At 59.5% G+C, this 12,931-nt stretch overlaps 1 protein-coding gene across 2 annotated transcripts in view; it reads left to right on the forward strand.

The window, feature by feature from the left end:
• The first annotated feature begins 8,341 nt into the window (after positions 1-8,341).
• The window catches only part of Cpne5 (copine 5), a 65,746-nt gene continuing 61,156 nt past the window's right edge, over positions 8,342-12,931 (forward strand). The window contains exon 1 of one of the 2 annotated variants that reach the window (XM_048347851.1): positions 8,342-8,519. In XM_048347851.1, the coding sequence (XP_048203808.1) occupies positions 8,425-8,519 (95 nt within the window). In that variant the 5' untranslated portion in view covers positions 8,342-8,424. The remainder of the gene's footprint in view (positions 8,520-12,931) is intronic. The other variant, XM_048347850.1, reaches the window with a different exon arrangement.

The raw sequence follows: 12,931 nt of genomic DNA on the forward strand, positions 1-12,931 counted from the left end.
CTGCTGTCTAAATACTATATGATGAACCCTCTCCTCTCTCTTTTCTCTGTCCTCTCTTTCTCTGGCAGTCCTGGGGTTTGAACTTGCCTTTGCTTTCTACAAGTAGAATGGCAAGGTTTCACATTACTTTGTGGGTCTCCAGAAGAATCCCCCATTCAGGACCAAAGAAGTTTCCTGATGTCCCTCAGTGTTCATGAGGGAGAGGTGAGCAGAGAGAACCTGCGGTAGATGTGCTGTTGCCCTTGCTTCCATCCTGGTCACTGTCAGTTTGGGAAATGCTTGCTTTTTGAAATGACCAGTCGCTCAACACTCTACTGTACTCTCCTCAGCTTTGAACTTGGTGATGGTCCTAACCACATAGTGCCGTGGTCTCATCCCTGCCTATTCCAAAGGTGAGCGGCTGGCCTCTGCTCACCTCCGTCCCCCTGCTCTGACCTCCGGTGAGCTGTGTCTTCTGTGCGTCTTCCCTGCACCTGTGCAATGCTTTGAGCTCACTGCCAGATGCATAGAGTGCAATGCTCTATCTGTTGGCAGAACGAGCTGTATCCCAGGCCCGGGCTCTGGCTCTTCCACTCAGCCCTCTGGAAGGCCTCAGCTGCTTTATTTTTAAACTGTGTCCAGGATATGTCAAAATAGCTTTTCTAACACCAGACACCCAGATCCTCTAAGCCAGTCTGGCCCTCGCCAGGACTGGGTTTGGCTCTGCGCAGTACCCGGGAGAAGAGGTGCAGAAAGCACAGTTGTTCCTGTTGGGAGCCAGTTATCTGCAGAATGGGCTATTACTTTTATGTAAATAATGACAGAATGTTCAAGAAGCTAGACAGATAGGAGCAGAATGCATGGGAAGAAAATAGGGCAGGGTCTCCCTCTTAAGGTTGGCCGGGACCTGAGGAATTGTTCTGAACTGCTGAGTAATGTGAAAGCCCTGCCTGAAACAGGTGGCTAGCTGTTGGTGAAGTTTGTGCACTGAATGTGAGGCCTTGGTGTGACCCTGGGGAGTCATCTGACCTCTGAAATTTGGTGTCATTTGCCAAGCCAAGACTTGAGCCAAACCCTTTTAGCCCTAAGCCTGAATCTGGGTCAATCTGAGAAAGTTCCATTAGCTGCCAAATTCCCATTTCTCATGCTGTTTTGCACGTGTGCCACTAGAGGCCACTGCGAACACAGTTTAGCCTTGCAGCGTCTTCAGCAGGCACAGGCCTGCCAACGCCTTGCAGCGTTTTACTAAACCTTGCCTGCCGCCCCTTCGAACGGAAAGCCAGCGACTGCTCAGCTTGTGAGAGACTGGGATTGGGATGTTAGCCTGGCACAGAAGGAGCCTGTGGAAACTGGCGGCCTAGCTGAGTAACCCTGTTCTCTGTCTAGCAGACCAGGTGGAGGAGAAGCCCTCCGTGTGGTAAGGTTGGCAGAAACCTTGAGCCCAGGGCCTAGTTCCGCATCACGCCTTGTCCCAAGGAGCCAGCTTCCTCCTGAACACCTAACGCCCCTCCCTGTGGCTGAGCTCATTGGCTCAGTGGTAATTTGGAGCCTCCCTCGCAGCCAGCACTAGCTGCGCCAGAGGGACGCTTAGAAGAAAGCAGTCATTGTCCCTTTCGTATGGTCTAAGGATGCTCTTGTTTCTTGAAGTCGGCTGTAGGGCCTAAGCTTGGGGCCTGGTCGCTGTCGCTGAGCTCTTTTGCTCAAGGCTAGCACTCTCACTTTGAGCCACAGCTCCACTTCAGGTTTTTAATGATTAACTGGAGATAGGAGCCTCAAGGCCGTGGGCCTTTCTGCCTGTGCTGACTTCGAACTGAAATCCTCAGGTCTCAGCCTCCTGGGTAGGATTACAGGTGGGAACCACTGGCTCATTCCCCCTCATCAACCTCTGAGGCTGGTATTGTTAAGCGTGTTTCTGGGAATGACCAAGGGCAGGAAGGACCGAGTCTGGTAAGGATGAAGGCAAGGAGTTACAGTCTTGGGGCCTGCATGAGCAAGACTTGAACTTGATGATTTCTGGTCTTAAATCGAGCTGTTTCTCTGACATCCCCACCTTTGATACACAGAGGGAAGATGACAAAAAATAACCTGGTACATGTAGGGCGGGAGTTCGTGCCTTGGTGTGCCTGGTAGACTGGAGTGTCCACCCTGGCCGCCCTCCCAGGGGACCCTGGGGCAGTCTGGATGGGGCCTGGGAGGCCTAAGGGAGGAGCTGGCGGGGCGCCGGGGCCCTCCCTCCCTCATCAGCGTGTTTATTGAGTCCTAACTCTATTAGCCTCACCACTCAGCCCTGCCGGGAGCAATCCCTCCTCACTCTCCGCCACTCCATTAAGAGCTGCAGCTGGGGGACCCTGTTCTGGTGGAGCGGAATAGAACCACTCTCCGCTGCCTCTGACACTGACGTGGGCCCCTAAAGGAAGGGAACCCACGGTGGACAGGATGTGTTCCCAGCTGCCCCTCTCTCTGCCGGAGGTGGAGTAGGGCCGGGACTGGGGTTGGGGGACTTAACCTGGAGTGGGGCTGTGAGGGTCCCAGGTTCGAGTCCCAGCTCTGCAGCCCCAGGCGGGAGGGCTGGTGAAGTCCCTTGAGGGTTTCCTTGCCTTTCTCTGCAGGGCCTTGCTGATGTCCGAGCTGCCCTCTCTGCCCCCTGCTGGGGACGGCCACGCCTGGGTGGGTGGGTGGGTGGGGAAGCTGGAGAGCGTTCTGCCCTCTGTACTGGGCAAGCGTCCCGCCGCTCAGCTGCACCTCAGCCCTGCCGCCTTCGATGTCTAGGGGGACCTGCGGGGATAGCGGGCAGAGCACCCCTCCTTTGCCCCAGGCAGACAAGCTGCTGTCAGCAGCAGCTCCCCAGGAACCCAACACCCGAGCCTGGCCAGCAGGCTGATAGAATTATCTGAGAACTTGGAACAAACACTTCCCACAATCAGGCCAGCTGTTCTTAGCCAGAGGTGGAGGAGGCTGTGTGATGAACTCCTCTCCCAGGCTGGCCCAGAGCTAATAAAGCCAGGGAAATCACGGCAGGCTTCCGGAGCCGCGCATGCGTCCGGGGCCAGGGCCTCGGAGACCTTGGCTTCCGCACAACGCGGCCTCCTGGCATTTTGCGCACGTTTCTGTTACCTCCGCAGCCAGGCAAGCAAATACAGGCTGCTTGGCATGAAAATCAATTTAGAGTTAAAAGAAAAAGGGTATTTCATTCTTAGGGGATACAGCCGGGGGGATACCGAGGAGAAGGGGTACTGGGGATCAGGGCTGGGGTGGATCAATGGTCCCCTTTCCCTCCTACACGCCCACCTGCCGGAGGGAGGGAGGGAGGGAGGCCACAGGCCTTTCAGTAACTAGGTCAGGGGAGAGGGCGGGGCTCTAGGAATGGATTGGTGAAGGGGTCCCTGGGTGAAAATCTAGCTGCTATCCATGTTCCAGCCAGACAGGAAGGTGTGATGTAGGGGTGAGGGGCCGAGGGCAGTTCCTGGCAGGGCTGACTCTCCCCTTAAACTGATCAAATGGGAAGACTCATCGCCCATTTCCGAAGATGCTCAAACCAGGGGAAAACGGGCTTGTACGGAGCGGGGGCTGAGCGCAGCCTGGCTGCTTGCCGGGAGTGCGGGGTTACATGAAATGAACTTGGCGGCAGGGCCCTTGCCTAGTGTGTACAAACGTTCCATCCCCAGCCTGCAAACAGTGCGGGGGGTGGGGGACCCTGAAATCTGAGGACCTGAAGTTCGCAATTCACAGCCAGCCAGGGCAGGTAAATCTGTGAGACTCTTTAACCTCCAATTAACTAGAGAAAAAGCCAGAAGCGGAGCTGTGGCTCACGTGGCAGAATGCTAGCCTTGATCAGAAAAAACCAAGACACAATGTGAGGCTTGGAGTTTCAGCCCCAGTCCCAGCACGCCAAAAGAGAAGGAAGAAAGACAAGGGGAGGGAGGGAGGGTTAGGAGGTGCCCCTACGCAGATACCCGAGGGACCCGGGGTACCCGATTCCAGGCTTCAGGAAGGGCAGGCACCAAGGCCCAGCAGAGCAGTGGAGGGGAGAGGAAGAGGCGGGAGTGGGGTCACCCGGGCAGGCTGGGGACACGCAAGTAACAGGAAGTCTTGTTAGCACCTGGGGAGATGAGAGCCAGCGAGGGTTCGGCACTGAGGGACCCATCTAGACTGGCTGTAAGCAGACCCCGGGTCATGCTGAAGGGGGCTGGCCTGGGGGGCCCTAGGGGCCAGGGAAGGCTGCTGAGCTGCCAGGAGGGCCCTGGCTCCCCTCTGTCCCCCCACACCTGAACCCAGCCAGAGGTGTGTGTGTGTGTGTGTGTGTGTGTGTGTGTGTGTGTGCACACGCTGGGGCTTGAACTCACGTCCTCGTGCTTTTGCTGGACTCTTGCTCATGGCTGGTACTCTGTCATGTGGTCCACACCTCCCTTTTCTGGAGTGGCTGTGGCTAGTAGCTTCTTGCCTCTTCCCATACCCCAACATGGCGTCTCCCCTTGAGACTGGGCCTCACTGCTCCTGGGCATCTGACTTTGCTGGTACTAAGGCAGCTTCTCATGGAGGGGAACATTCAGGTGACCTTCATTTCCAGCCCCCCTCCCCCCCAGCTTTTCCATAAACCAAGAGCATCTGCCTAGCCAGTCTCGGGTCAGGCCCCCTCTGGTATTTCTGTTAATGGGTGGAATCAGACCCCGCGGTCTCCCCTCCCTCTTCACGGCTATGATGGTTTCCGGTTACTGTCCCCCCCTTTGGCCTCGGTGCTGCGTTCCACGTACAACGGTGCAGGGTGTTGACTGCATCAGAACACCCCGGTAAGGGGACGGTGGAGCCTCAGCTCCTCGCCACACTGCTTCCCAAGCCACATGCCCTGCCTGACTGCAGGGGGGTCGGAGGGGAGCTCTCCCTTCTACTCAGAGTGGACGCCTTTTTCTAGTTTGTTCTAGCGTGCGGTACGGGCAGCCCGTGCTCCTCTCCTGCTTCAACTCTCTTCCACACACCCCTTCCAGGGCGGACGCGAGGGCAGCGTTTCCTCCGCAGGGAGAGGAAGAGGAGGAAGGGGCGGGGCGGGGAGAGCAGCTGCTGCTTCTGTGAGGGAGCTGCCCCCGAGCCCCCGCGCCTTCCCTCTCCTTATCAATGCTGGGAGTCGCTTCTGGAAATTGCTCTGCTATCATTAACACCAAGGATTAGGTCAGATGGGAGCGCGTTTGCAGTCTTGGATGGTGGAGGCAGAGTGCTGACGCTGGTTATTTCCGGTCTTCCGAGCATGGCCCACTCCGTGCTCACAGTTGCTAATCAGAGGGACGAGTGGCGGTTACGTGGTGGGTGGGCCAAGGTGAAGGTTGGCTCTTATCTGGCTGCCAGGCCCAGACAGCCTGTCTGCAGCCCCTGCTGGGCCGCCCAGGGGCTTGCAGGTGACCCTGCAGTTGCTGGCACTCCCCTGTCAGACAGATAACTGACCTGAGGGCAGTGCCCAAGAGAGGGTGATGTGTGTGTGCGTGTGTGTGTGTGTGTGTGTGTGTGTGTGTGTGTGTACTGGTACTGGGGCTTGAACTCAGGGCCTGGGCACTGTCCCTGAGCTTTTATGCTCAGGGCCAGTGCTCTACCATTCTTGCCACATCTCCACTTCCAGCTCTTGGGTGGTTAACTGTAGATAAGAGTCTGATGGACTTTCCCAGGTTGGCTTTGAACTGATGGTCCTCCTAGCTCAGCCTCCTGGGTAGCTAGGATTGCAGGTGTGAATACCAGATTTGAACCACAAACTTTTTTTTTTTTCTTTCCTATTGGTCATGGGGCTTGAATTCAGGGCCTGAGTGCTGTCCCTGAGCTTTTCCTTTAAGTTTAGTGCTCTACCACTTTGAGCCACAGTTCCACTTCTGGTTTTCTGGTGGTTCATTGGAGATAAAGAGTCTCACAGACTTTCCTGTCTGGGCTGGCTTTGAACTGTGAATTCTCAGATCTCAGCCTCCTGACCAGGCAGGATTACGGATGTGAGTCACCAGTGTCTGGCTGAACTACAAACTTTTAAATGGTGATTTTATGGAACATGAATAATACCTTTAAAAAAGCACAACTAAGAACTGGGAATGTGGCTTAATGGTAAAGTGCTTGTCTAGCATGCATGAAGCCCTGGGTTCGATTTCTCAGCACCACATAAACAGAAAAAGCCAAAAGTGGCGCTATGGCTCAAGTGGTAGAGTGCTAGCCTTGAGCAAAAAGAAGCCAGGGACAGAGTTCAGGCCCTGAGTTCAAGCCCCAGGACTGGCCAAAAAAATAAAAATAAAGCACAACTAAGAGTAGTATCTGGCCAGTTCTTTGAAAAGAACATAGTGGTGATTATTATTAGCAAAGTAGCTGTAACACCTGACAAGACACATAGCAAGTGCTTATTAGCAAACATGGACTGAATGCAGAACCCCTACAATTGAGCAGTCTGGGTCAGGTACAGGGAGGAAGGGGCCATGGAGACTCGAATCCAGCTCCTCAGGAGAAGCAACCAGTGGGAGGGCCTAGCATGGTGCTTGTAATCCCTGCTTCAAGGGAGGCAGGAGAATTATGGCCCAATGCCTCGCTGGCAGTAAGCACCAGAGCCTACAAAAAATAAGTAAAGCAAGAAGGGTTGGGGTGTAGCCAAAGTGGTAGGGTGCCTGCCTAAGCCATACAAAGCCCTAAAATCAAACTTCAATGCTGCCACCCCCCAAAAAATAAATTTTTGTACAGTTTTGTTAGGTGTCACTAACAATTTCATCCTAAGAAAACACACAAACCTCTGGAATGGAAAGTTTACATCATGCTTTGCTGTTCTGTTTTACTACTACACAGAATAATCATCTTAGAAACACGTGGAAAACGTTGTTTTCCAACATGTGGTTCAAGCTGCATGTCGTGGTTTAGACTGGACTCTGCTGTGAATTTAAAAATGATAAAACGTAAAAATAATAGTAAAACCACAGAAAAGGAGTCTGACTCGTTCTTTGTGGAGGAAGAGCCTCACTCCCAAACCCCACGGTGAGGCCTCCAGCCCCTGCTCCGTCCACAGTGTCTCCTCGCACCTTGGGGAACTGGGGTGCCTTTGCCCTTTGCTGGGGGCCCCCGGTTGGCAGAACCGAATCCACCCGATCCGAAGGATCCGGGCCACAGGGAAACAGTCCCAGGAGTGTGACCTGTATGTGTGCAGGCACACAGGCGCGAGCCTGGGACTAGGACTTGAACTCAGGGCCTGGCACGTGTGTTTTCTCTGCTCAAGGCTAGTGCCCTACCACTCGAGCCACTGCTCCAGCGCTGGCCTTGATGGTCACCCAGAGGCTCGCAGGTGTGAGCGCCGCCCGTGCCCAGCAGAATCCCGTCTTCGGGTTTGTTTTCCACTCTAGCTGTGTCTGATGGATTGCAAAGTGCTTCCAAACAGAATGCGGGGGCTGCCCCGTGTCGGGTGCCTCCTGAGACTTCAGGCCTCCCGGGGGGCGCAGCGGGCACTGCGGGCGGTGGGCACTGAGGGGCGGGTGGAGTCGAGTCTACCTGCGCGGCCGCCCAGCTCGGGGTCCGGCCTGGAGCCCCAGGGGTCGCCCAGCCTGTGGGGAGGGGGGAAGCTGGCAGCCTCTGGAGGACATGGGGGAGGGGGAGGGGAAGGAGGGGGGGAGGGAGGGGAGGAGGAGGGCGCTGTGTGTTTTGGGTGGCCGTGACCCCGCGACCTGGGCCCCAAAGCCCTGGGGGGCGACCCGGCGCCCCCCTCCCCGTCGCCGGGGTCTCCCCGACCCGCCTCGGGGAGGAGACGGAGAGCGAGCACCCGGGCTGAGAGCCGCCCCAGGCGGGCGCACACCGGGCCCCGCGCCCCGCTTCCCCAGCGGGGGACCCTCCGCGGCTGGCCCCGGCCCCGGAGCCGCGTCCCCACGCCCGCCACGCGCGGGCACGGGCGCCCCGCCCGCCCGCACACCCTCGCCCCGCGCGCGGCCCCCGCCCGCGGCCCCGCCCCGGCCCCTGCGGGCGGCCCCGGCGCGCGGCCCGCCCGGGAGGCGGGAGGCGGGAGGCGGGAGGCGGCGGCTCCGGGCACATTTGATTTTCCCGCAGTCGGGGCGCCCCGGAGCCCGATCCCCAGCCGAGGAGGTGGCGCTCGCCGCCGCGTCCCAGCCCCGCTCCCGCCGGCGCCCAGCCCCAGCCCGAGGCGGCGCAGACCCGGCGCCCGGGGGATCCTCGCCCCGCCGCCGCCGCCCGCGCCCCCGCCCCGCCCGCGCCCCGCGGACGCGCGCCCCTCTCCCGCCGCCGCCGCCGCCGCGCGCCACCCCCGTGCCCCGTCCCCGCGGCGCCCCGGGCCCCCCGCGCGCCGCGCCCGCGCCCCTCCGCGGCTCGCCCCGCGCCGCCGCCCCCGCCTCTCCCGCTGCCCACGCCCCCTCTCCGCGCCCGCCCGCCCGCCCGCCCGCAGGAGGCGCGGACCGCGCCGCCGGGATCGCCTGATTTGGGGTGGGGGCGCGGCGGGTGATGGAGCAGCCCGAGGACATGGCGTCGCTGAGCGAGTTCGACTCCTTGGCGGGCAGCATCCCGGCCACCAAGGTGGAGATCACCGTGTCCTGCAGGTGAGCCGCCCGCCGCCCGGGTCCCCCCGCCGCCGCGCCCCCTTCCTCCGCGAGCCCCCTTCCCGGAGCGCGCGCCGGCCCCGGCCCGGAGCCCCTCGCCGGCTGCCGGGGTGGGGGGGGGTCACGGCCGAAGGGGGACCCCAGGCTGGGGTCAGAGCCTGGAAAGTTTGCGCTCCGGGTCGCTGCTTCCGAGATGACATAAAGACCCAGGAACGGGGGGTCCACGGGCCCGGAAAGAGAAAGGGGCGAGGCGGGGAGGCGGCCCCGGGGTCTCCCCGCCGGCTCTCTCTAGTCAGATCCTCCCCAAATGGAGTGCTTTGTCCCGGGGGTCCCTCCCCCGTCCCTCCCTCTCCTTCCTGGTGGTCTCTGCCCAGAACCCCCCTCACCCCAAGGGACTCCGAAGGCTTCCTCCATCGGAGTGGGGGGGGGACCCCCAACTTAAAAAACAAAAAGCACCGCCAACTTGGGTCAGAAATCTCAAGCCTAAGGCAGGGGCAATGGTGTGAAATTTTAGAACAAGGTAGGAGGAATATGTTTGTGGACTCTCCCCCCCCCCCATCCTCAGTCGTGTCACACAGGGTTTGGGGTAACTCCTCTCTCGTGAACGCGGCGCTCTCAGGTTCACCTAGCTGAGGGGGGAGGGCCCTCCCACGTAGCGGGAGGGTGGGCGTGGAGAAGTGGGGAGCTCTGCCGCAGCCCCTCTGTGGCTGCCGCCGGGGTCCCCGCAGGGCAGGGGACATAGCCCATCCTGGAAGCCCACTCTCCCCCCCCAAACAGCGGTATTTGGGGAGCCCTGGCTGCACCCCGGTTCCAAGTCACCCACCCTGCCTCCCTCCAGGTCAGGCTCTTTGTCCACCCTGTATTTATTAATTGCTGTGTTTATTACAAAGTTGTGACACTGCGGAGATTCGGGCAGAACCCCGCATGCAGGGTTGGTGTGGAAGAGAGTCTGGCGTGGAGATTGGGGGGGCGGGGGGTGGCTTTCTTCTGAGTACTTGAGAGTGAGGGCTGGCAAGGTGCCAACAATGGAGCCCCCAGCCAGGCCCTCCAGGGGGTCCTGTGACAGCTCCCCAAAGCCCCCCCCCCCCCCCCGCCGGGTCCCACTCTCCCTGCTGTCTCTTGCTCACGGCCTTAACTCTCCCAGGAGACCCCTGATGGCCCCTTAGCTCCAGTCTTCACCTCCTCCGTCAGCAGCTGCCACCGCCTGCCCTCCTCCTGCCCGCGCCCCCTCCCTGCCTTCCATCACGCCTGTCGCATGCCTGTCGTCTTCAGTCTTCAGAGTCACTGTCACCCGAGCCTTCCCGCCTCCGGGCCTCTGAGCAGCCTGCTCTCCAGGCTGAACTTTCGCCTCCCTGGCCCTGTGCACCCCACTGCTCACCCGCCAGACACCGGCTCTCCCCACTGGCTTCCAGGGGAGCCCCGTGGGTCGCAGGGTCACGGCTGTGCCGAGGGTAGACCCCCTTAGACGTCTCAGGTGTAGGCCTCCCACCCTCAAACCTGCCACTCTGGTGGAGAGGAGGGGAGAGCGAGGCCCGCGTGGCTCTCAGAGCCCGGCCTTTAGTAGCAGACTGTCTGATTCACCACCTGTGGTAAGTTTTGAGCCTCAGTTTCCCCACTGGCCAGGTCCATGTCTTCCGGGAGAAGCTTCATGCGCAGGGCCGTGCCTGGCACCCAGTGGAGATCCCAACTGTAGTTTATGCCACGGTCAAATCCCCCCCTCTCCCGACACCTGCCACCCTGCCACCCCAAGAGAAGAGCCCTTGGGGTGCAAAGCATCCATGTGACCCAGCCGGGGCTGCGGGCGGTGGGGCCGGCAGGGGGGCGCAGCTGGGCAGGAAAGACGGAATGGCCGTCTTGTCTCCCCTCTCTCCTGCGGCCGCAGCAGGACCCCCCAAGCTCTGTACCCTGTGCTGGGGTGGGGTCGGGAGAGCCCGGCCTGTCCTGGGCACGCTCAGCTGAGCACAGAGCCACACAGCCCGGCCCCAGAAGGCAGAGCTTGTGTTGACACCCCCGCTTCAGGTCAAGAACACCCTGGCTCAGCTAGAGTTCACCCCAGTCAGTGACCGTTGGGCAACAGAGGGCTGAAGATCTGCAAGGTTTGGGTTGTTTGGCACAGTGGCTGAGGGTGTGAACCCCGCAGGCAATGACTCCGAAGACCCCCCCCCCCCAAGCCACAAGCTCTTTCTTCCAGACCTTTCCTGACTCTGCCGGCCACTCGGTCAGAGCTCACCCGTCCCTGTCCTTTCCCCAAATGTCCTGTCAGTTTTCAGGACTCAGCAGCCATGGGGGATGCTGGGGTCTGTACTGCTGTGCTTTGCTCCTTTTTTTTTTTATTTTTATTTTTGCCAGTCCTGGGGCTTGAACCCAGGGCCTGAGCGCTGTCCCTGAGCTTCTTTTGCTCAAGACTAGGACTCTACCACTTGAGCCACAGCGCCATCTCTGGCTTGTTCTGTGTATGTGGTGCTGAGGAATCGAACCCAGGGCTTCATGAAAGCCAGGCAGGCACTCTACCGCTAAGCCACCTCCACACCCTCTCCTTGAGCTCTTCTAAAAATTTTGTTTTTGCTCAAGGCTGGTGCTCTCCCACTTGATTTTGTGGTTTCTTGGAGATTAGAGTCTCGTGGACTTTCCTGCCCAGGCTGGCTTTGGACTGCGATCCTCATTTCTCAGCGTTCTTCCTCATTACAAAAACAAATTCTCTTTAAGTAGCTAGACAAAGGGCTTTCCACACGTCCACGTGTGAGCACCACGCGCCTCGCTCAGTGTGCCTTGCGACCCGGGCACTCTGGCAGCGTCCAGCCGGGAGCGAGACCCAGCCCAGCGCCGCAGATGGAGCCGGAGGCTCCCGAAGGTGGGCGGCGGCCGCCGGCTCCTCCAGCCGGCTCTCCGGCTCTCGCCCGGCTAGCTAGCGGGGGGGGGGGGGGGGGGGGGGGTGGCGAGGGGCAGCTCTGGCCTCGGTCCCGGTGCTGGTTGCCTCCGTCTGCTCGGGTTGGCATGGGGCTGGCGCTGAGCGTGCCCCCTGGGCGTGCGTTCTGCCAGCAGGGGGCGGGTGGCATGGGGGAGGGCGGGCCCCAGGGGCCTGGTGGCAGCTGTCACAGGCCAGCACTAGGACCAAGAGGTCTGGTTAACTGAACCGCCCCAAGGCACCGGGTTGGCAGAGCTAGGAGAGCACCGAACGGCGCCTGCGATCTGCAGCCTCTGACCCTCCCGCCGGCAGCAGGGCGCCAGCACCTCCTGGTTTTGGGGAGTCCCTCTGAAGGCCAGGCGGGGCGGGCTCTGGCCCTCACCAGGCCCAAGCCAGTGCCACCCGCCTGGGGTTGCTGGGCAGAATGGACATGGTTGCTGCTCTGACAGTAAAGCGCTGGCGTCTTATTGGTTGCTGGATGCAGTGACTTTCAGCCCCGGGGGGCGCAGCCCTTTCCAATGAGGGGCCCTCAGCGGGGGGCTACACACATCACTGTGATCTCCTTTTAAATCCCACCTGGCACCCACAGGACCCACCAGCCCAGGTTCTGGCACTAAGGGAGCAGCTACGCAGGCGCGCTCGTGGGGGTGGGACTTCTGGGCTCTTGACTTCTGTCTAGCATAGCTTACTCTGTGTGTGTGTGTGTGTGTGTGTGTGTGTGTGTGCGTGCATTTGTGAATGTACTGGGATTTGAACTCGAGGCCTGGGTACTGGTCCCTTGGCTTTTTCACTCAAGGCCAGTGCTCTGCCACTTGAACCACAGCACCACTTCTATAGCTTTGTGGTGATTAAGTGCAGATAAAAGTCTCATGGACTTTCCTGCCCAAAACACAGTCCTCAGATCTCAGCCTCCCAAGTAGCTAGGATTACAGGTGTGAGCCACTTGGCGCCCTACGCGACTATATATTTTGAATATTCCCCCATAAGACACAGAGTAGTGTTTAGTCTTTTTGTTGATTAAGGAATCGAGGCTCAGAGAGGCTAGGGGGCCTGCCCAAGGTCACACAGCTAGTTTATTCCTGAAGAGCATCCAGATTCAGTTCCTCAGACTCAGAGCCCTGAGGGTTTCCTTCCTTCCTTCCTTCCTTCCTTCCTTCCTTCCTTCCTTCCTTCCTTCCTTCCTTCCTTCCTTCCTTTCTTTTTTGCCAGTCTTGGGGCTTGAACTCAGGGCTTGGGTGCTGTCCCTGAGCCTCTCTGTGCTCAAGGCTAGGCGCTCTGCCACTTGAGCCAGAGAGCCGCTTCCGGCTTTTTCTGAGTAATTTATTGGAGACAAGAGCTTCAGGGACTTTCCTGCCCTGCCTGGCTTTGAACCGCCATCCTCAGATCTCAGCTTCCTGAGTAGCTAGGATGACAGGCAGGAGCCACAGGTGCCCGGCCACTGAGGGTTTCTTGATGTTAAGACTCGGTCTCCATGACGACCATGGTGGGGCTTGGGTATCGCTAGGAT

This window comes from Perognathus longimembris, chromosome 6, assembly GCF_023159225.1.
Source record: "Perognathus longimembris pacificus isolate PPM17 chromosome 6, ASM2315922v1, whole genome shotgun sequence".
NCBI classification, from domain to species: domain Eukaryota; kingdom Metazoa; phylum Chordata; class Mammalia; order Rodentia; family Heteromyidae; genus Perognathus; species Perognathus longimembris.